At 41.9% G+C, this 23,265-nt stretch overlaps 2 protein-coding genes across 2 annotated transcripts in view; both read left to right on the top strand.

Annotated features, from left to right (window-relative positions):
• The first annotated feature begins 408 nt into the window (after window positions 1-408).
• ifi30a (IFI30 lysosomal thiol reductase a) lies at window positions 409-6,869 on the top strand. Its single transcript, XM_071517383.1, has 7 exons — window positions 409-639; window positions 1,377-1,565; window positions 3,388-3,462; window positions 3,789-3,878; window positions 4,663-4,815; window positions 6,293-6,361; window positions 6,557-6,869. The coding sequence occupies exons 1-7, from the start codon at window positions 502-504 to the stop codon at window positions 6,626-6,628; spliced, it is 786 nt and encodes a 261-aa protein (XP_071373484.1). The 5' UTR covers window positions 409-501; the 3' UTR covers window positions 6,629-6,869.
• A 1,464-nt stretch (window positions 6,870-8,333) lies between these two features.
• LOC139642518 (3',5'-cyclic-AMP phosphodiesterase 4D-like) overlaps window positions 8,334-23,265 on the top strand; it is a gene marked incomplete at its 3' end in the record, with an annotated part of 47,006 nt that continues 32,074 nt past the window's right edge. Inside the window, exon 1 of the mRNA XM_071517381.1 lies at window positions 8,334-11,540. Within this exon, the coding sequence (XP_071373482.1) occupies window positions 11,272-11,540 (269 nt within the window). The remainder of the gene's footprint in view (window positions 11,541-23,265) is intronic.

Consider the following 23,265-nt stretch of genomic DNA (forward strand, 5'->3'; position numbering starts at 1 on the left):
TTTTAAGGAAAACAAAAGCACAAATCAATGCTTTTCTGGAAAAAAAATATGAATGCTTTGATTTATATGGTTGTTTGCCTGTAATGTTCACCAACTGCAGGCCACCTTTTCATTTGCCAAATCACACGACAGCTCTGCAAATAAACTGCTTGTTTGTGTAAATTCATTCTGAGAGAGATATACTATACCACTTCAAATCATGTCAGACTAAATGAAGGAAAAAAAACACATGCAGGGTGTGAATCAACAGTCAGTCAGTCTCTTCCTGCCTGCCAACAGACCCATGATGTTTCATTTCCCCAAAAATCACACCGAGGTCTCTCCCAGTTTCAAGTGACGCGGCGTGCGTCACATGACCGGAGAGCCAATCACAAAAATCGGCAGCCTCCATCAGGAAGCACCCGCTCCTTTATTAAAGTTGCACGGTAGTTTGTGGATCACTGGCGTTTGGTGAGCGGCGGCCAGTTGTTTTGTTCAGTGTTAAACTAACGTCCTGTGACCATGAAGGCGCTTCTGCTGCTCGTGCTGACCGTTTGGTCAAGTTGGCCGCGCTCCGGCCAGTGCGCGCTCTATTCTTCGTCTTGCTCCCATTCTCCGTCGCAGTGGTGCTCGTCTCTGGAGTCAGCTGTCCAGTGTGGGGTAAGATAAGAGACGTTTCACACGGGAATATACATTGATGTGGTGTGGAGGTTAGAGTGGTCGCCTCACCATTTGTTTTTTAAAACGGACTCAGATTCTCAGATCCTAGATTCTAGTGTCCAAATTGAGAAAATGATAACATTTTTTTAATGTAGCACCACTTGACTAACAGTGGAACTATGGAAAGATTGAGGAAGTACCCAAATGCTGCTACTTCTTTGTTTGTTTGTTTGTTTGTTTGTTTGTTTGTTTGTTTGTTTGTTTGTTTGTTTGTTTGTTTCTTTCTTTCTTTCTTTCTTTCTTTCTTTCTTTCTTTCTCTCTTTCCCTTTCTCTCTCCCACATTTACAGACTCAATACAGCAGTTCTGAAGCACACATACCTTCCCATACTTTATCAGTTCCATACAGAATACATTATAACATAGCCTACATGACGGTGTAGATGGCTAATATTGCCTTCAGCAGGAAAGTGAGATATAAAATCCCTCCTTGCCTCAACATGTCGATGTGGCTGAACCAGTCCACTCTCCACCCAGCCTGTCTCCTTTCTTCCTTTGCTGTTTCCTGAATCAGTGCCTTGAGGGGCGACACTGCCAGACTCCAACACACACACACACACACACACACACACACACACACACACACACACACACACACACACACACAGTCAAAACAGAAAGACAAAGGGTGAGAGAGCACATGAAGTTAACTTTGCACCCTTTCCCCCCCTCGGCCAGGTGCTGAAGCAGTGCCTTGAGACTAATTTCACCAGGTCCCGTCAGACGGCGGAGTCGGTCAAGGTGGGGCTCTACTATGAGAGTCTGTGTCCCGGCTGCAGAGGCTTCCTCACCGAGATGCTGTTCCCCACCTGGCTCCTGCTGGGGGACATCATGGACGTCACTCTGGTGCCCTTCGGCAACGCAGAGGTAAGCAGACAAATAGTGGAATAGCATTTCCGGTATCAGGAACGGGTGATCGGTGCTTGTGCCGTTGTAATTAGATGTGTGACGACATCTTTTGCAAGCAACAGCTGGTAACACTTAATTTGGATAGATTCAGTATCACTTCCCTGTTTGCGGATTCTCTACAGAATGTGCAGCCCAAACCCTGACCTCACCTTAACCCTGATCCCGTTTTTAAACCTAACCCTAAACCTAAGATTAACCTTGGCCCAGATATTGACTTCTGTATAGACTACTTTTCACACAGTTGTGAGCACCAGAAGCTCAGCAGACATGCCTTGATAGTAAGCTGAGTATCAGTATTGACCTATTCAAGTAAAGTCTGACCCAAGAGCTATCTAAGTTAGTTTTCTTTGATTTCATTTAAGTAGGGCTATTCAAAATGTCTTTGACTATTTTTTGCAGTTGGGGAATTCAGGCACCAAGCTTGTTCTGCAGTTTGACCTTTGCATCAGCACTTTGCAATTTACAGGGGAAATCCACCCTAAAACACTTTGCCACAAAAGCAGCTATTAGCAATGTACCTTGTATTTCTGGATCCATTTTGTTGTTTAGTGCTAAGTCCTACAGCAACCATATTTGGCAGGTGGGCTCCTATGGCCCCCCACTACTCAGGCAAGTGTCAGCAGTTATAACCCATAACTTATAACTTATATCTAACTGTGCAATACCAATTTTTTTTGTGTGCAATAATTCAACTGCAATAATTCAACTGTGCAATACTTATTAATTATTTAATTATTTACACTGGTGTATGTATATATTGGAGTATGATGCATATTGTACAGAATTCTTATTTCTCTTATTTCTATATTATTATTATTATTTTTATTCTCATTGTTATATATTGTAGTATAATGCACATATTTTACATATTTCTTACTTTCGTATTTCTATTTTTCTTATAATTTCTTATAATTTCTCTACGCTTGTATATATTCACTTCTACAATGTGAGCAGCTGCAATGTAACCCAATTTCCCCTCGGGGATCAATAAAGTATTTCTGATTCTGATTCTGAAGGCAGCCCACACATATTGGCCAGATGGTGGCACTATATCGCCCTTATTTATGTTTTGTTCTGTAACTCTGATACCACAACTCCAATTGATGCCAAACTTTGTACACATATCCAGGTGTCCTAGATCTACAACTTTGCCATTGGAACTACCCTTGTCAGCCATTTTGAAAATCAAAATGGCTGACAGCAGGGGCTTCCATCCAGACTCACCATTTTGCACCGACGTTGGAACAATCATACAGGGAGAAATCGATTGTAGAAGAGGCAGAGACCAATCTCCACCAACTGTAGCCTCAATAGAATAGAACACAGCAACAAGACATGTTGAGTTTTGAGTAAGGGGCACAGCTGTCCTCATAGACACGCCCCAATATTCACAAACTAGTTGGCCAGCTCACTATATTTATATGCCGATGTGCCCATTCCACTTGATTGATTCATGCCTGTTCTCTGGAGGTTGTCATCACTAACTGAAGTTGAAGTAGACGAGTAATAGAAATAATAAGAAATAGCAGAAAAGAAATAGTAAATTACAACATTCATCACAAAATAACTCCTGGAATGCAACATCACAGATTGATGATGTATAACAGTGTAAGAGTATCCAAGGGTGGATATTTCCTTTAACTGTACCAGTGAGAACAATGCTGAAAACTCTTATAAACTCACAGGGATAAATACTTCTCAACAATCATGGCTGAGAATTGAGTTCTACTAGTGATTCTGTTGCATTTATCATAGAGGGAAATGTTTTTGTCTCCTCCAGGAAACACTTGTTGAGAAGAAGTATATTTTCACCTGCCAGCATGGACCACCGGAGTGTCTTGGCAACATGATTGAGGTAAAGTTATTTCCCAGAAGTAGAGAGAGTGACTGCTTCAATCATTAAATAATTAAACTCTACAATTTGGTACCATGTAATCTACCAGAAGCTGGTACTTAGTTCATTCATTCATCTTCCCTGGAATGCAGTACGGATCTTTAAATCCTCGTAAATATCCTCTGGTTGTTTGTGAAATTGCCACTGAAATGTCTTTGAAATGCTAGAAGTTTTTATACTAAATTAAGAGATGAAGTCAATATTGATTGTCAGTCAAAGTCAACACTCTAATCACTCTGCTAATTCTGACTGGATGGGTGCTGTGCTTGTGTGTTTTCTGTTTTCAGACTTGTGTAATGAACATGACCGGCAGCGCTGCCTTCCAGATCATCTACTGTATGGAATCTGCCTCTGATGTCATCAAGGCTGCTGAGAGTGTAAGGAACTGTGTGTGTGTGTGTGTGTGTGTGTGTGTGTGTGTGTGTGTGTGTGTGTGTGTGTGTATGCATGCATGCATGTATGTTTGCCTGTTTATCTGTTTGTGCCACAGGTGTGACCAAGTCAACTTTGCTCAAGTCAGTCTCAAGTTTTGAGGCACAAGTCCAAGTCAAGTCCATGTCATTAATGTCAAGTCTCAAGTGTAAATGTGGAACACCAAGTCAAGTCAGAACAAATCATATCTTAAAGAAAACAAAATATCTAGAACTTTTCAAGGCAATATGGTTTTAATAGGATAAAAACTTGGTAAGAGCATCATGAGTTTGATTTCTATAATCAGTTTCAACTTCACTAAATTCAATCATTCCATACAAATTCAGAAAACAGAATTTAAATTCAGTTGTCTGTCATTACTTTCAAATACAAGATCATTTGTCAAGACTTTAGAAACCTTTTCAAGTCACCGAAGTACAAGTCAAGTCCCAATTCACCAGAACCCAAGTCAAGTCAAGTCAAGTCTCAAGTATTCTCTTCATGCATCAAGTAAAATCTCAAGCAATTCAAATTGTGACTCAAGTCTGACTTGAGTCCAAGTCATGTGACTCGAGTCCCCACGTCTGGTTTGTGCTTCAGTGTCTTTTTGTGTGCAAGTCTCCTTGGTTCTTTGTGTATTTGTCTGCCTCTCTCTGTCTCAGCTGTGTTTTTGGTCTGTCGCTTTCTCAACATTTTATTTTACAGTACAAGTTGATCTGTTTATTTACCTCTACCCACTATTGTTTCTAGTGTGTGGGTCTCTTTTCCCCTAATGTGAATTGGGGCAATATCATGAGCTGTGTGAAAGGAGACCTGGGCAACCAGCTGATGCATCAGAATGCCAAGATGACGAATGCGCTGGTGCCGCCACACAAATACGTGCCCTGGGTGACCATTAACGGGGTAAGTCTCCAATGTGTTCAGTGCCAAAACCTATAGACTCTTGGCATTTTTAAGAAAGCATTAATGACAACTCAGAACAAGAAAGCTCCAGGCCTGAACAGATGGCAGCATCAACTTGACAACCTGACCCGGGCGTGGAATACATGCTGAGTCCTTCTCGTTCAAATTTCTAGTTTGAAGGATAGAAACTTCCAACCTGACTTGTTTTGAAGTGCAGGATGTCTTTGGCCATCTTCTCCACAGTGTCCCAATTCTGCCACTGCTGTTGATGCTCACTCACTAAACTAGCGATGATACAATATTGCCCCACTGAGTGTTATTATTACGATCCTGTGATCGTTTTGACACTTGATCTGCTCCGAAGCTCCATTCTGTAAGTGAAAGAGAGCCGTGACTGACGTGTGTGAAGCCAGAGCTTGATGTGACCTGAAAGCTCAACGCAGCAGATGCTACTGAGCGCTGACTTTCTACCAAGCAACCTGAGACCAGCAGCAACATAATGACAATGTGTGTGGAGCCAGTTCCCCCTGAACCAACTCCTAATGAAAAGAAGCAAAAAAGCAGCACCCTGTTTTTACATCAATCTACATGCACAATGTAAACAGGAGATAAGCTGGTCACAGTGTGTGGAACTCAAGCCCTATATCTAACTTGGTATGTCAAGGAGGCTTAAAGCCATTTTACTTCAATGCACTGATAATATACAGTGTAGATACTGAATGTTTGCATGCAAGGAGAACCACTAAGTTCAAACTCTTGCAGAGTTTTGCAAAAATCATGGTTTGTTCAAAAAGTGCCTTTATTGATCATAGGGAATACATCAAGATGATATTTATTTTATTGCCATGCAAATCTTTAATGCAAATGGTTTTCCATGATGTGAAAAGATCATGTAGCTTTTAGGTTGTATGTGACTCTAGGTTATGTTGGTTACAAATACTGCTATACCTACTATGTATAGGTATTTAGCTGAGGGGGTGAAAGACCATATTACTGTTACCACTACTCAGGTTTTATGCTACTTTCACTGTTCCTCTTAGCCGATGCAGTCATCTGTGTTTGGCATATGTTGTCATGATTTTTAAGACTGTTCTCCTTACCATATTAAATAAACTTGCAGTTATTGTGACCAATGCACCTGCAAGTCGGGTACTCTCTCAGGGACTCTTTGGAGCTCTGTTAGTTGTCTCGCATTGCATTGAAAATTCTCATATAGTAGAAGTGGTGAATGTCAGACCTGTTTTTAAGCCTGACACATACTGCTAAGTGGCATTCAACTTAATATGGCTCACCTATGTAGCTACCTTTCTAATTGTGACTTAGTTACTTCAAAGAGTAATCCTTTTTCATGTGATGTTTCTGTTATTTTGTCCACCGCCATAGATCTGCTGTGAAACTTCAACATCAGCTGCTTCAGTCTTTTGCCTACATGCTTGTTTCCATAGTTTTCAGGACACGTGTTTTTATTATTTTGCAGGAGCACACAGATGAACTGGAGGCAAAAGCCATGTCTTCTCTCTTTTCTCTGGTCTGCAGCTTATACAAGGTACAGTTACAGTATTCATCAAATCTGGGTTGATTATTAATTGAAACTCCTCTCCACATCTTTGAATCCTGTGTGCTGCACTTCTGATTTGTAAAATAGCTCTATATATCTGTGTTATAACAAGAAACAGCAGTTGACATTGAGTTTTGAGCTTCGGCATGACCTTTGACCTCCAACACCCTCTTCGTTTTTCAGGGCACTAAACCTGAAGCCTGTGGAACGGGCAAAGACTCAAGGCACTACAGGAGCTACTGCCTCAATGAGTGAAGGACCAAACTGCACATGCCTTAATGTCTGTTCTTTTCCAGGTGTGGCTGGTGAACATGCAACATTAGCAGCACCTTGTATGAGATCTTCATATATAGCAGATGTTGTTTTAGCAGAATTGAAGAATGACATCACATACTGTATCTATGATCTTACAATTTATTTCTATAAAGGGAAGAATTCTCATTGTATTCTGATTCCAATAACTGACAAAACATAAAAGGAATTTATTTTCTAAAAACGTGTCTTTATTGAACTCCTACTGAAATGATGAAAGAGTGCTTTTTGCATGACCTACACATTAAATCCCCTGATATGAATCTATTATATTTTCTACAGTAAGTCTGTGGCAGCTTGAGTCAAAGATAGTGGTATTTACATGCCTCCAGTGTCCTCTGCCAACAGTCAGTGAAACAGTGTCCTTACTGTCCTGTAGACGGTGCTCTATCCCATAACCTCACCCTCAGCCCTTCTTGACCAGAGAGGCAGTGCAGTACAGAAGAGAGAAACCAGCAGGCAGCCTCATGGAGGTTATAGAGAACTGTCAGGTTAACCATGTCACATATTGGAGTGTCACACCTGGGTGTTGAAAATGTGTGTTTTAAGCCTTTTATTTACCATATTTCTCAGCTGTGAATACATTAAGTCCTGCCAGACCCTCTGAGAAAGCTTGCTTTCAGATTGATATGTTGTATAGTACAGGGTTAATAAAGATTTAGTTCATCAGCCACTAATAATGAACCTGAATATTTCCTGAATAGTTGCTGTACATATATACCCATATAATGTCTAATTACTGTGTACTGTTTGCATTCTTATCTCACATTTGATTACTGCTATAACTCATCATTGTTTTCATGTTGAATAATAAGTTATGGGTTATTATGAATGATAAAATTATTCTCAGATAGAGTATGAAGGGCTAGAAATAATGTTTTTTTTAAGGTACTATCTATTATAGATGATTATATTACACACAAAGAAAGTTACATAGTCTACACTATACTCACAAACTTAAAAGCTTTAAGTTTGTGGCTAAATTTGTGAATAAGAAACCCAAAGGTCATAACTGAGGGGATTAAAAATGAATTTGTTATTCATTTTGTGCTTAAAATTAATAATGTATACGTTTTAACTGTACGTTTGGTTTTCAAGCGCTGGTTGCTGTGGGCGTGGAGCAGAGGGGAGGGGTCATCGAAGTTCACAACCTCTACTGCGGATTATGTGTTTGACACAGACTCAGATCCTGTTAAATATCACTCTGTCCAAAGCCACATTTAGGTTGTAAAAGTCAGAATCTTGCCTAACCAGAAGGTCTGGATGTGTGAGGTTCTCTGATTCTTCAGTCAGATAGACACACATGAATAATGGCCTGTCATGAAGGCAACTCCTCCATCTCACAGCCAGCATATCTTTACTTTCTATATCCTCTCTTCTCTGCTCCACAGTTGAACTGTCACCGTTTTCTGAAATGTTGTTTGTTTTTGTCTCTAATCCAGTTACAGTCCAAACCTGGTGTGCTAAGAAGTTGAGATGCAAACTTAAATGGGTATGGGAAAGTTAACTGTAGTTCTTGTTGGACGAATCACAGCTGGGAATTCTGAAGAGGCGGGGAAATGGTTTTTACTGAGTGACAGTCCAGTATGATGTCATTGATGCCCGGATTTTAAAATCTGGTTCCTGTATCCTCTACCTCCTGGTATCTCGTTCCCAGCTGTCTTGTTCCTACAGTAGCTGAAAAGTGACAAGTATGAGGAGAGGTTTGACATCAAAGTTTTCAACTTCACCGAGGTAAGGTTACTTCATAGACCTTTAGGAAATACTAAATAGAAGGTTATCTTATAAAAACTAAAAATAGAAATTCTGTCTGTCCCCTCGGACTCAGGTTCATTAAATCATATATTCCTAACATTGTCATTTGAGAATCCACTAGCAATGGGCCCATGACCCATTTTCTATAAGCTATAATATCAGAAACAAGGTTGTAGGCTATTTATTTGATTGATCTCTTTTATACATTTTGCCTGCGTAATCATTTTCTCATGTATTGTGCTGTGCTTTGTGTCATTGGCAAGCAGTTTGTGGAGTAGGCAGCCTAGTATGTTAAATAAGCCCTGTCTAATCACGTGTCTAACTTAATAGCTTTAAAGTAATGCATTTAGTATGCTTGTTAAATGCTACCAAAGAGCTCTGGTAACCATTCAAAGACCTGGATTGTATGTAAGTAATTCCACAGTAGTACAGCATCTATTTGTCTATTGATGTCAGAAATCGATTAATGACAGTAGAAAATCAATGTTGTAACAGAGACTTCACTTGCTGTTGAAGTTTGTGATACAGGATTTTAGCAATAGTTGCACTGTGCTCAGATCTATCTAATGGTAAACAATAAAATTTGAAAATCTGTCAGTGCAAACAGCTCTCTGGCTGACTATTGTTTATGGAAAGGTTGAAGTGCCTAGCAGATGGAGAGATGCAGTCACAGGATGCAGGAGAGAACAAGGACTCTTATCTGTTTCCCCTCAACACTGACGTTGTAGGAGAGATGCCCTAAGAGCTGAGTCCCAAATGCTATCGCACTGTGAGAACCACGTATTGTGTTGAAGGTGATATGGTCGGGGCCTCAGGACCTGAAATCAGATAAAGCTTCCAAAAACATGTCAGAGTGAGCTTTCCAAGGCTCGTCACATTTTCAGCAACAGCACAAAAACACAACAGCCCAGTGTGCAACCTGCCTTTAGATCTCCGCAGCTAACAGTTTTTCTCAGACTCAGTGTCTCTTCAACAAGTTAAACTAAGGCCAAGCTTGGAGGGTTTTTTTTTTTAAAATGTTGATTTCTGAATCGTTTCATTGTATAAATAACTTACTTCCAATCACTAGTTATGTTGTCATTCTTCCATCTACATTCTGTCCACTATCCAATCCAAAGCAGGCCCCCTGCAGGTTCCCCCCCTCTACTCCCCCATGGGGAGTAGAGGGGGGGGAAGCAAGTTGCAGGAAGCTCACACTCACTTGAGTCACAGCACTCATGTCCTGCAAAACCTATTTAACTGTACAGGCTCCTGTACAGTCTTCACCTCATCAGCCTCCTCCAACATCACAACTCTCCCTCAGGCTCAGATCAACCAACATCCTAACCTGCATGAATAAGACCAAACACTAAAACTGAGCTCACTGGGTGTTTTCTTTCTCTGTCGCAGCCCCTGCACATCAGAGACTCAAAGTCACTGTCCACAGTCAATAAAGTTCTAAACTCACCTGCTAAAGTAGCTTTTAATTGATTATTTTTCACTCTTATCCTCTCCCATATCTGGGTTTTACTTGACTTGCTATTCCCTCTTTACTGTTGTTACATTCATGTATTTTGTGGCCAATTTTATGCAACTGATTTTTTTTATGGTTTGCTTGCTATTGTTTCTATAATCTCTTGATAGTTTATCTTTTTTGATTTCATGATAATATGCTGCCTCCATTTTGGTTACCATACTGGCATTTGCATGATTTTCTGTTAAGTGTTCTTCAGTATCAGACTGCTTTATAGCTAAAATATATCATTATTGTTTATTATCATACCAATTAGCCTATGTTTCTATGGATCTGAATATTTGTGAGCATGAACAACTCAACAAAACAGAAAACAGAAACGTAAATTTGAACATGTGATGTCATGCCAGGATGTTAATTCTGAACATAGAATGAATTTGGGGAAAACAGTGTATTTTTCTGAGGGTAAGGGTTTGTTTTCTGGGTATGATATAGCCAAGAGGGAGCATGTAAATTAAAAACAGGATGGGAACTAAGACTGAGCCTTGAGGAACTCCACAGGTAATGTGTGCTGAAGAGTAGGCAGGACCGCCAACGGGGGGCGGGAAGTATAATCTTGTATGATGCATCGCGCGTAATTTCTCCTCTGGGACAGCTGGTAGGTTTCTCTCTAGCTAGTGAGATTTCAAGGCATAACATCTATATAGCGACGGGTCAAATGACTTGGGAAAATATCGACAAGACAGAAGAACTCTCCTGTCAACAGCATGTCTGCATTAGGTGAGTGTGCACGTTCGTTTTCGTAAAATACTGTCCAAGGCGGCGGGTGTGCCGCCTGTTGCACTGAAGAAAAATAGCGGCTACCACTGAAAAAATAAAAGAATATGGTTACTGACTCTTTCCTTTTTACTGTAATTTGGCTAAAACAACCAAACAACCCGCCGTGAAAGAGCAAATCATTGTGAACATATCGTCATTTCCTCTCTTTGGTTGGACTTTAGCAAAGTTGTTTTCACACCAAAATGATCCGCACCACGGTCCAAATGGAAGAGGACCGAGACCGCCGATTTTTGGCGAACCTTGTGCAAGTTTTTTGTCCGCATGACGTGTTCACACCTGTCAATATCCGAATTTAGCAATGGAGATTATGATTATTATGGAGATTGATGGAGTTTCTGAAAAAGTGTCCATGTGGTCAGTCAACTTCTTGAATAAATTACATAAAAAAAAAAAAAAATAGTAGCTAATAGTAAACCAAATAGTAATTCATCAGTCATCAATCAATCAGGAATCATGTGATTTAATGTTCTAATCAGACCACACATGTTATGACTGGCTTTCCTTTAAAAGCCTGACTTGTTTGATTCAATTCCATTAAATGCTATTGTGCCTAACTGTGCTGTATGGTAAATATGTTTCCTCTGCCATCCAGAGACAGTGGGACTCTTCGGAGCAGGAGCCTCTCCCTAAGCCCGAGTTCAGTGCTGTGAAGCGGCTCTTCTCAGGCACTCTGCAGCTGCCCAGGCTGTCCTGTAGATGCTCTGTGCAGGAAGGGACCGAGGAGGAACCGCTGTCCATACCCTCAGCCCCCAGCGACAAGGCCTCCAGGAGCACAGGGACGCTCACCAACTGCATCTCCACGGCCTTGTGAGTCAAACATCCACTGTGTATGGTGTCAATGTCCTGGATATCTTGGATCTTGATACTCATTTTAACAAACCCTCATGCTGTTCCCACTATTTATTACTATTCTCTCCAAAACTTTGAAATAACTTCTACATACGTTCAGTTAGAGACTCTGCTCCAACTATAAAATGATGTGTGGGTATATTGAACTTTTGGAAACTCTTCATGCTTTTTATTTTAAAGAATAACTAAACCCCACCTAAATCTGTGGTGAAGCCTGACACCTAATGGTGAAAAGTAGGGTACTGAGCTGGTCATCTGCTATTGGCTGGTCTCTGTGCCCTGTGATGTCACCCTCTATAGAGTACAACAAGGTGGTGACATCACCTGGCACAAAGGCCAGCCAATAGCAGATTGCCAGTGCAGTACCCTACTTTTCACCATTAGATGTCAGGCTTCACCACAGATTTGGGTTTGGGGTTCAGTTACTCTTTAAGAGTTTTTCCCCCATAGAAACAAGTAAACATGTCGTCCCCACGAATGATGCAGGGCCAATCGGTAGCAAGTAAACAAACGTTGTAGTGCCCCCCTTAGGCCAATCGGTCTAGTTTTAAAGCCAGAATGGAGCAATGCATGCATGAAAATCCAATCAGTGGGGTCCGAGCATGATGGACGGACTGACTTACTGACAGATGGACTGGGGCCGATCAGTAGCCCCTCCCCTGATTTCATTGTGGGGGACAATTAATCATGTAGAATGAATAGTGACATCTGGTGGTCAAATTGTAAACCCTTTTAAAAGATAAATTCTTTCTAATTAATTCAACTTTTTGAATTTCCAAGCTGAAGCGAGAACAATTCCAGCAGCTTTCAGCTAGCCCACACATTTCTCCAGGAAGTACTTTACTCTAGTTTGACTTTTTATATCTACACTAATTGGCAGTCAACACTGTATTTTGCTTGTGAAAATGTATTGTGACCCAGGACGAAGGTCAGACAATTTAAAATGCACTGTAAAAAGAAAAAAAAAAGTCGGACCATTTAAAATGGGTTGTAAAGAAAAGAAAAAGAAAAAGCGTATCAGTGTGAAAAGCTTTAATCCCCAGTTCCCGAAAAGTCAGGCACTTTTTCAGGATGAATGCTTTCTGCAGAACAGTGATGATTGTTGTTTAATATTTGTTTCTAATCCACATCAGCTGATGTCTTTTTTCCTCGGGTCCCAAGTCATCAGTTATTCATTTGTGGTCAATCAATAACCAACTCTCTGGTTAAGATGCAACCATTTAGGCTACACTCAGAGTCATAACGTTTTTTATGTTAGTTCCAGCGCTTAATCATTTTGTTGCACTTTATCCTAGATCCATTTTTATGCTTGTATGCTGAGGTTGTGGAATAATGTGTTATGTGGTCCCTGTGAGTCCAACATGTACTTTTGTAAAACGTTAGTCTTAACAGAGACCTCCGTTCAGGACAGCAGTTGGTTTGCAGCACCCTCTTCCAGCTCCTCTTCCAGCTCCTCTTCCAGCTCCATTCTTCCCTAAGTTATTTGATGCATTAGTGTTGAGTATTCAGAAGGGAAACAGAGCTTGGTGATGAATTTTATGTGGTCACACAGCCTGTTTTCACCACCTACTGTAGGTGATGGAAGATTATGTGCTTCTTTAGCATATGATCCGAGGAAGGCTCCTGCTTAAGGCAGTGACCTTCCCTCTGTCACACTGCTGAACAATTATCACTATAATAGATCAGCCAAACAAGGCCCTTATGATTGTTTCCATGACGACGTTCACACTGCTGTCGCAAACACTGCAGCTCTAGCGTGAAACTGTAAACTAGCCTCCTTAGTGTGTGTGTGTGTGTGTGTGTACTGCATGCTCTGGAGCCTGGTTGCGTCAGCATGAGATTGGATCAAAATACAAAACCATATCATTCCACCCACCAAACCACTCTTCTCTGGTGCTATGCTCATTTTTCTCCCATATTTTTTTCTCTTTTTTCCAAGTATCCTAGGAATGCAGACAGGCCTGTTTTGACTACGTATCCCCCCCTTGCTATCTGATGAGGCTCGCGCATGTGAGAGGTGGACAGATATGACTGTGCTTTGGATAAAGGATCAACTTTGTCTTTCTTTCATGGCATGACATGACATTAGATCTGTTTATTGTGGTATTAATCAATTCCGTTTTGACTGCTTTAAACCACACACTGCAGTATAAAGTGAAACCAGGGCTATTTCTTTGACTGGTTGTGTAGCGTGGCGATAGAGGGAGCTGTTGTAAGCCTGTATTAGTCTGTGCTATCCCATGGCGTGTTGTGTTTTGACAACACTAGGAGGTGTACAGAGGGAGTCCTGGGATGGCCTGGGATGTAAATCCTAATGATATAAATTCAAAGTATACATCATAGTAAAGTAGTAAGTGAATTGATATAAGTTAAAATATTGTCTGAGACAAATTAAAAAGGTGGGTAAACAATGAACTCCAGTTGATGGTTGCTTTGCCATATGATGATCAGTTCATTGTTTACCCACCTTTTTCATGTCTGTGTGTGTGTGTGTTTTAAAGATAATAGTTCAACATATTATCAGTTCACTCTTTTGGTTCCTGCCCTTTTGCAAATGAAAGACGGGCTGTACCTCCAGGAGTTAAACATTGGGAATTACGCTCTTGCACCCGTCAATGTTTTCCATACTAGTGACTAAAAAGCAATGCTGCCAGCCACAGTTGTCATGACTCTTATGATGTTGATGGACTGAAATGCCTCTCATTGTGTTCCCTCTCTGTGAAGAGGGCCATGTGTTCGCCTGTTTAGAAGTTGGTAGTGCAGTTTTGATGCAGGGCCAGAAGTAGTGTTTATGAAGGCACACACATTAGCACTGAATGACAAATGTATTACTTTATATCTGGCACACACTACTTCCAGCATTCTTTTTTGTTTGGTAGTTAGCTGTTAGAACCACAATTTTTTCAGTGACTTTCTTTACATTTCTTAGAAAGTACGTTTTATGTAACAACTTAGTCCTTTGGTCAATTTTCCTGGTACTCAGGGGTGTGTGGTCTGGCTGTTGGTTTAAAGTTTTCAACATCAAATAAATCTTTTTTGTCTTCACTGCTGTTACTAATCAGTGTTCTTTTTGAAGGCCCACTCCGTAATTCTGTCAAGTGCCATTTATCTCTGTCATCTGATTTTTGGTCGACACCAAAACACCTTATAGTACCATGAATAATCCAGTTAACCAAAGGGTTTATCCCTTTAAATCCGAAACATAGAATTAGTGGCCCTTTTTCCTTTTTGAACCTGGATCAGTAGGTCAATAACCGAAGGCCTGAATGCGATAAACCAATGCGATAAATCAATCAAAACCAATCAAATTGTATTTATATAGCACATTTAATACAACAGTGTAACATAAAGTGCTTCACAAACATGGTTAAAAACAGTTCAGGGCCATGAAAAAGACATCCAATACAGAAACACTATAACCAACATCATAAAGGGACAGGAGAGTATAAAAAAGTATTAATATCTATGTAAAAACACCTTAACAGATGATATCTGTCTATATGATATTCTATATCATATTTTATGTTCCATCATCTGTTCTACAGTCTGCTTCATTTATTTGAAGACAACCTAATTAGACCAGCCGTTTATATTTTGTCCATTTATTTGAACCATTATATGCTACTAGTCAAATTTCCCACTGAATTTGTAGTTATATCTTACAGTTTTTGGGTTATTATCTTTTTAATTTTTATCGTTTAATTATCTTTCTCCTCATCCATTTCTTCAAACCATGCATGATGCCTCAAATAGATCAATAGTGACTGCAATTCAAGAAACCTCATGAAAAACAGCCACATCCTCTTTTGATGCAGCAAAATAAGCATAATCTGCGGAGGGGACAGGGGGACACGTCCCTAATGTTCAAAGTAGACAAAATTGTCCCCCCCAAAAAAATTGACGGTTCACATGTGGTGTGCGCTGAAGAACATGAGCGTTGCGGTGCGCATGCGTTGCGAGGCGTCTTTTTTTTTTCAGCCGCGACCATGGCGTCCTGAGATAACAAGTACAGATCCTGTACAGGTCCACGGCACGTGTTGAATTCTAGCTAGCTAGCTGCAGCCACACTGATCCGTCGGAAGATGGACACAATTATTGAGGGATAGATTTCTGTCCATTGGACTGAAATGTCAACATGGTGGGAGAGGCAGAAATGCAGTTCCCAGCTTCCCTCATAACGGTGCTACGTCATAGAAACAAGGTAAATTCACTTGAACATAAAAGAAACCGAGCCAGTAGTTTAAGCTCCTAAAACAGGTATAACCACCGGTACTGCTCTGTATTTATTTTTTCAGAACCGGAACATGCACTGCATCGTCAAATTCAGTCCTGGTCCAATGACCCCCTTGATATAGGCCTAGCCTAGCTTTGTTTCCTCTGCCAAGAGGCTATTCCCGGCTAAAGCCCTGGAAGCCCGATGCTGATTACGAGAGCAAAACCCCATAGGTGAGAGGCCATCTCTTAGTCAGAGACGCGCTCTAGAGGCCATCTTACGAAGTGACATCTCACTAAGCGTTACCTGACTGACTGACAGACAGACTGACTGACTGACTGACTGACTGCCTGCCTGACCTGAATTTGCCACAGTGCCCTCGGCTGCGCCGTGGGGAAAATAGCCTATCTCAACTTTTTGGAACGTCACAAGCGCACTACATGTCACATAGCCTGAAAGCCTGAAATAAGCCTTAAATCGCTCACCATCCAAACTAAGGTCCAGGATCTGTGATATTCTCCGTACTCTTGTATTTCTGCTAAATCCTATATGGCCAACGCACAGTATCCTTACTGTGGAGTTTGACAAGGGCCTACAACCTAGAGCCCTGCATGGGCCTCAGATTTAGGCCCGGCCCCGGCCCGGGCCCTAGATATTCAGGCCCGAGCCCGGCCCGGGCCCTAAGGCTTATGAGAATTCTCAGCCTGAGCCCGACCAGAGCCCGATTTTTTTTTTTTTTTTTTTTTAACATAAAAACCTAATGTGTTTGATCAATTTCGAATAGCTTATTAAATCAACACCATACAAAACACTTCCAAAGCGTTACCAGTATTAAATGTGTCAGTTCAAACGTAACAGGATCGGAGCCGCAACTCTGGAGATACGCATGACTTCTATTTTTGACGGACAACTACGCGTCCGTCTGTTCCATATTTTAGCCATATAAATGTATATAAATAATAGTTTGCTTATTGTAGTTATTTATCACCATGTCAGTTAGGAAAATAGAGGATACATCAATCAATGTTGCTTAAATATATGTTGGAGGTTATCCACGGAGAGCCACTGAGAAGCTTCTATTTGGCAACAGTACATCTACACTCATCTACACACGGGAGCGCAGGCGGAACGGTAACACAGCTGCTCCGTTACGCAAACAGAACGCATGCTGTGTACGATCAAAAGCCTCACCAAAGAACATGACTAGAGTCCATTTTCTCAAGAACAGAACAGTAACGTTAGTCCATGAGGCCAGTGCTTGCTTGGAAGCGACAGGAGGGCGTGTGCGCGCGCCAGGTGGACTGTGTCTTCTGTGCGTTTCTTTGATTGGTATGCCTATTGATTTCAAGTCCCAAGCTCAAACAAAAAAAGAAACGGGCCCGACCCAAGCCCGAGTTAGTGATGTGAAAATCAGCCCGAAGCCCGGCCTGATTCTATCATAGCCTCGGGCCCTGTCGGACTTGGGCCAGAATGCAGGGCTCTACTACAACCCTATAAAATAAGATAACACTTTATTAATCATCTTGGTGAAATTCAGGGAAGCTTGCCTCCCCGTCGGACAATTGAACCCCGGTCTCCTGTGTGACAGGCAGGGATACTAACACTAAACTACTGAGGAACACAAACTGTTTGGACACCTCAACCGCGACTGCCAGACCACCGTTTGGACTGGCTGGCAGGCTTGCATCAGCGGGAGGCGAACCGCGTCTCTTCGTACCAACCACCAGCTCTTCAACGAACCGCCGTCGTTAACCGCCAGACCACACCTTTGGAGCGGCTGGCAGGTTGGCTTCAGCGGGAGACGAACCACGCCTCTTCATACCGACCACCAGCTCTTCAATGAACTGCGTTTGCTATAGCCGCCACACCACCTGGTCCAAACTGTCAAAAATTAACTAGAAAAAAAAAAAAACTTAAACGGCACGAGAGACGTGAGAGACACCACCAATCTGTTGCTCCTGCTCCATCTCTCTGTGTCTCATGCCGGTTTAGACAGGATTGCGATCATTTGAAGGCTTGTTTTCACAGGGTTCTCATTACTCTCAGAAACATATTTCATTGAACTATTCACTTAATATAAGAGAAAGTTTCCAAAGTTTACAAAGGTTCACAAAGAGAGCCTCTTGCCGCGGCCCAAGCAACAGCGCCCAGGGGAGCATACCTTACCACACAAGGTATGAAGCTGAAGCTGCTGCGACCAAACACATCAAAATTCTGATTGTGATGTCATCAGTGCAGTTGAGACAGGCTCTGATTGGTAGAGCAGAGTCCAGCTCCATCCAATGATGTCATAATCGGTTAGAATGGTGAAGTGAAGCCGTGTTCTGATTGGTGGAGGAGATTGAATGCCAAAAATGAGTTTGGATGATTTGAAATGATATTATTACGTAGAACTTTATCTCGATTTGGAGTAGGCTTGTGGATGCATGCATGCAAGTCAAACTTTTCAAGATCAATGTATGTAAAATAAGTCAAAATTTGTGTGCAATTGGATATCACATGCTTCTGTGTGTGTGTGTGTGTGTGTGAGAGAGAGTGATATAGGCCTAAATGTTGTCAGAACAGCCTTAAAGCACAGACTTGACATGGACTTGTACCAAAAGACTATAACAGCTCTGCTGTCTAATAGCTGGACCATAAACACCTGTAGCCACACACTAATGATGACTACTGTTTGAATGCATCACTATAATAACTTTTAGCGCACACACACACACACACACACACACACACACACACACACACACACACACACACACACACACACACACACACACAATGTTATGGTACCTCTGGGGTGGGGTGGGAATGATAAACTCTTGAATAATTTGAATTTTATCAGTCTCAAGTTCTCATTAATTATCTTATGGATTATATTGTAATGTGCTTTTACATTAGCTTGCTCTCATGTGACTTGGTAGATGTGAAATGTAAGTTAATGGAGCATTACAGATCCACAATACAATGCTAGTGGTCTTTAAACAAGAGAATGTAATATGTGTGCAGTCATGCACGTTTCATGTGGGATAGTTGGTTGTGTTGATCTATACTCCATTGTTAAGATTTATGTAGTTACCCTTTTTCCAAGTAGACACATTGCACTGTAAAATAAAAAATATATAACTAATAGAGAAAAGGATGGTATTAAAAACTGTTTTAATTGTGTTCAGAACGTAGGCCTACATATATCAATAGTTTGTCATTTAGCATTTTCCTTTTTTGGTGAAGGTGATTTAGTCTATCTTGTACTGTACTCAAGAAAGCTCAACAGTGATGCCAAAGTCTGTAGAATTGCAGGAAATGCATTTTAAATTAGTAAAATTTTCTGGGGGAGGGTCCCCAGCCCCCCAACCTTCAGTTGGTCCTCCCACAATGTTTAAGACACAATTACGCCACTGGTGCATTTGGTACTTTCATTGAATTTCGGCAAAGCCTTGTGTTTTGTGTTTTTCAAAATTTTCCATCTATAAGTGTTACTCTTCAAGAATGCAAAGCCAAAATGTAGCTTTAATCATGTATGACCGGTCAGACCAGAAAAAAAGCCTCTGTCTACAGAATGTTTTTTTTTTCCCACTGCTTTCCTACCAGCTGTTTGTCATAGGTTCAGTCGTGTGTCAGATGTTTCGGCTCCCTGGGTTATTCTAGTTGCTCAAGACAGCACCGGTGTTTAGCTGGAAGTCCTAAGATCACAGGAGGACCTTTTCTCACTCTCCCGCGATAAACAAAAAGCCTTGGGTGTGAGGGGGGAGGGTGTGTGTGTGTGTGTGTGTGTGGGGGGGGTGAGGATGATGTGGCCTCTGGTCACAGATAGAGAGCGCCATCGTGACAGTACCCATGCTCTCTTTATAGCTTTTTTATCTACCTCCGCTTTTTATAGTCAGGGGCCCTTCATGTGACTCTTCCTGGTACACTTGGAGCATGTGAAAGGCAAACAGGCCGTACCCAAGGGAAAATAGGCAACCTCACAACAATAGCACCTCGGGGAACAGCTGAAAAAAACCTGCGTGTGCGAAGTCTGGCGGAACGAGGAGAGTAAGGAAGCCAGGCTGGAGGGCCGAGCCAGGCTGCAGCTTAATGTTTATACTCCGGAGGAACTTAGAGAGGAAGTAATTATGGAGCATAGTTTGAAGTTGATGAACAATATGCTCTGCGAGATTAGGAGAAAGGGGAAAGGAGGGGAAGGGGGGGGCAAAGGGCTAAAGAGAGGGAGAGAGAGAGAAGGAGGTGATCCGTCATGCGTCTCCTCTCTGTAAATCAGACGTCCATATTTAGTTGGAGCGAGGGAAGGCCTAGCAGTTATGTAAACAAAGCCTGGGAGAGGGAGGGAGGAGGGGAGAGTACATCAACACTAATGCTTGAGTCTATTGCCCGGCACGACAGTCACCATTGTCTTTAGGAGGACACAGGGAGACAAGGGCTGATCAGATTTCAAATAAAAGTTAATACGTCTGAAACGAGAAGTTGCTGTGTCGGCTTTTAGGAAGGATTTTGGTTCTCTTTTCAGGTTTCCAAATCTGCTTCTTTTGAGAGTATTCTCAAGAGACGTTTGGAGTGGTCATGTCTCAAGCCAAGAGCAGGCTTGGGTCAGATTTGTATGAGGAAGTGAGGAAAGGACCAAAGAGACAGTAGCTTGACCTGGACTGACCTGGGCTTGACCAGACAGAGAGGGGGACGAACTGACAGCTCTGAGTCCTGTAAACTGATCAGAGGCTGTTGCTTGGACCAAAGTCACCAACAGGACAGAGGGAGCAGAGGGACGAACTACCTGACCGCTGACCATCCTCTGCGCACCATGAGCCAGCCGTGCTCCGAGAGCTCCGAGGACGAGGAGCGGTCGGAGGAGCGGAGGGTGAGCCGGCTGCCCATCATCCAGCTCTTGCCCAGGTCCAAAGCGGGTTCTCCGGGAGGCTCCCCCAAGATCTCCCCCAAGGATTCCCCGCGCGGGTCGCCCCGAAACTCCCCGCTGCTGTTCAGGAAGCTGATGATGAACCGCAGCATCAGCCTCCAGATGCGCCGCTTCACTCTGGCCCACACTCCCAGGTAGAGTCCATAACACCGAAGCCGAGGTGGCAAAGACCGGTTTGGAGTGAAGCGCGATTGTGCTGTGTGTTGCGTTAAAGAAACCACAGAGAGGGTTGTTCCAGTGTGGAGGCATTTTTCTCTTTTTCAAAGTTGACAGTACTGATCCTTTTCATCTGCACCCACACTTGGACTTGCCCAGGTAATTTACATTTACATTCCACTTCCAGCCAGCAACTGTAGCAGATGAGCTACCAGACCAGCACAGATGAATTAGCTTTAAAGCAGGAAGACATGATGGTGTCTATAGTGTGAGGAGTGATCAATATATCGTAAACTGAAATTACAAATAAAGCGCAGAACTCAACAAAGCATAAGCATAAATACAGTTTATGTGTTGGCAAGGCAATATTTGAAACTATCTCAGTACATAGGGGGGTTGGGGGGCTGCTGCTGTCTCGTGGCCTGGGGTCACCCTACTCAGCCAGAGAGGTTTCTGTATTTCTGGTTTATTCTTGTGCACGCAGCAACCTTTCATGCTGCAGAAATGCTTGCCCTTAAGCCTGTGTTATGAAATTCACCCTGACCACAAGATGCTCATCCATCGCTGCATTAAAACGGATCATGCTGCCCTCTGCTTGAATAAAATCAGCCATTGTCTTAGGGAAATACTTCAATCCTGTTGTGTGAATCTCATCATGTGAGAATTTCAAAAGTGCTGTTCCATCTTCTCTAAATTGACCAGATGTAATTTACTCAGAATATTACACTGTGGACACAACCTAATGATCTGCAACTGAATTATGTTGAGTCGCTGATGGGATTCTGCTTGATTTGTGTTTCCTCTCTGCTTGATAATCTTTCTTGTGGACTGAAACAATAGATTCGATTTTCAAGGTTGCTAAAAAGGAATTAGCAGCATTTGACTTAGCTGTCTCAAAGATGGTCCAGTGCTATGCAAAAATATATTATGTACCTGATTTCAAAATATGCTCTAATTTTTTTTTTTTTATTAATTTCCTAAAGGTGCAAGTGTTTTTCTAAAGCTATGTCTACTTTCTCTTTTTGCTCTGAGCTGAATCGACTAAAAACACAGAACTAAATGACTTCTCTTCTATCAGTGGTTCAGCAGCTTGTTTGTTCCACTTTTTTGTCAAGCAACTGCTTTAATCTGTTAGCGACAAAACAGCCTTTTTTAATAGCCACACAACAGTGTGACACTCCTCTAGTCTGTTGCTGGATCATCGCTGTTTTTTTCCACTGCCTTCATCAGCTACAGTACTGAGTTTTGTTTCTTTTACACCCACAGACCTAGCCAGTAATACTCTGACATGTGCAGTAGTCCTGTGCAAAAATATAAACTTGTATGTTCTGTTTCCATACAAGGAGATAAGTTCAAACATTTCCCATGTATTCCTAATTCTTTGTGTACTATAGAGTGCCTGTTTGCTGAGAGCACAGCTGCCTTGCTGGAGGCCTGTCAGCCAACCCCTGTACCTGTTGATAGTATTAGTTTTATGAGCCCTGATGGCGTCATCCCACCAGTCCTGACCCATGATATCGATGCTGATCAAATATTTACTCGGTTAAATATGTCGAGAATATAATGAAAGAATACTTGACCTTAATTGCTTGAGAGAAGAATAAACAGGGTGTTATATACATGTGTGGATAGACAGATAGACTGACTGACAGACAGTTAGGTATTTGTTCAGCTTTTTTGCTTTGAGGAGGAAGCGTGATTGCCTGGTTGGTTTGTTCAGTGGGCTTCTAGGTTTCTTCCAGAGAACTGTGTGCTGTAGGAAACTAACAGCAAAACTAGTTTTTACGAACACGCCTCTCATCTCTTTCTCGTTTCTCCCCCCACCCCCCCAACGTATATACACTCTAAAGTGGAGGCACGAAGCAAGCAAGGGCTGTTACAAGGTGTCTCCAACTTGTTGCAGTGATGTTAGATTACAACCACTGGAGCAAAATAAAACAAAAAGCCTGGGAGAAACTCAAGCCTCTGCTATAAAACCCCGCCTTACTTTTGTTGGCAAGAAATGAGGATTAAACATAGAAAGAAGCCAGTGCCGACGGGCAAACTCAGAAAGTGTTTACAAGTTCATTCACCTCTATAAACCTCTAGCAGGAGGGGGGTAATCTTTCCCAGGGGTTTAATGGTCCTGGCTTGGAGAGCGCAGTAAACCAGGGGAGCGGTGGATACATTTCATCTCCAAGGTTTACTGTCTCTCCAGCCAATCTGTTTAATTAATTTCAATCTGTCTGTTGAAAATCTAAATATTAGAGGGCAAGGTCCCATTCAGGACAAGGGGAATTCAAGACCCAATCTGGAACAGCTAAAAGTCAAATGGTTCCTTTAAGTTTAACATAGATGTTCAACTTGTCAGGAGTTTTATATTATACAGCTCCGGGGTCAAGCCTGTGGAAGCGGGCTCGCTGTCCCTC

The sequence above is a fragment of the Centroberyx affinis genome, unplaced genomic scaffold, assembly GCF_046629955.1.
Source record: "Centroberyx affinis isolate AG114_WGS23_722 - 3 ecotype Tasmania unplaced genomic scaffold, CSIRO-AGI_Caff_v1 ptg000489l_1, whole genome shotgun sequence".
Taxonomy (NCBI): Eukaryota; Metazoa; Chordata; class Actinopteri; order Beryciformes; family Berycidae; genus Centroberyx; species Centroberyx affinis.

Bases quoted from the DNA above. Each gene is read 5' to 3' on its own strand.
- ifi30a (XM_071517383.1), top strand. From the start codon at position 502: ATGAAGGCGCTTCTGCTGCTCGTGCTGACCGTTTGGTCAAGTTGGCCG. The intron at 1,566-3,387 runs GTAAGCAGACAA...TGTCTCCTCCAG, and splicing joins TGCCCTTCGGCAACGCAGAG to GAAACACTTGTTGAGAAGAA. The intron at 4,816-6,292 runs GTAAGTCTCCAA...ATTATTTTGCAG, and splicing joins CCTGGGTGACCATTAACGGG to GAGCACACAGATGAACTGGA.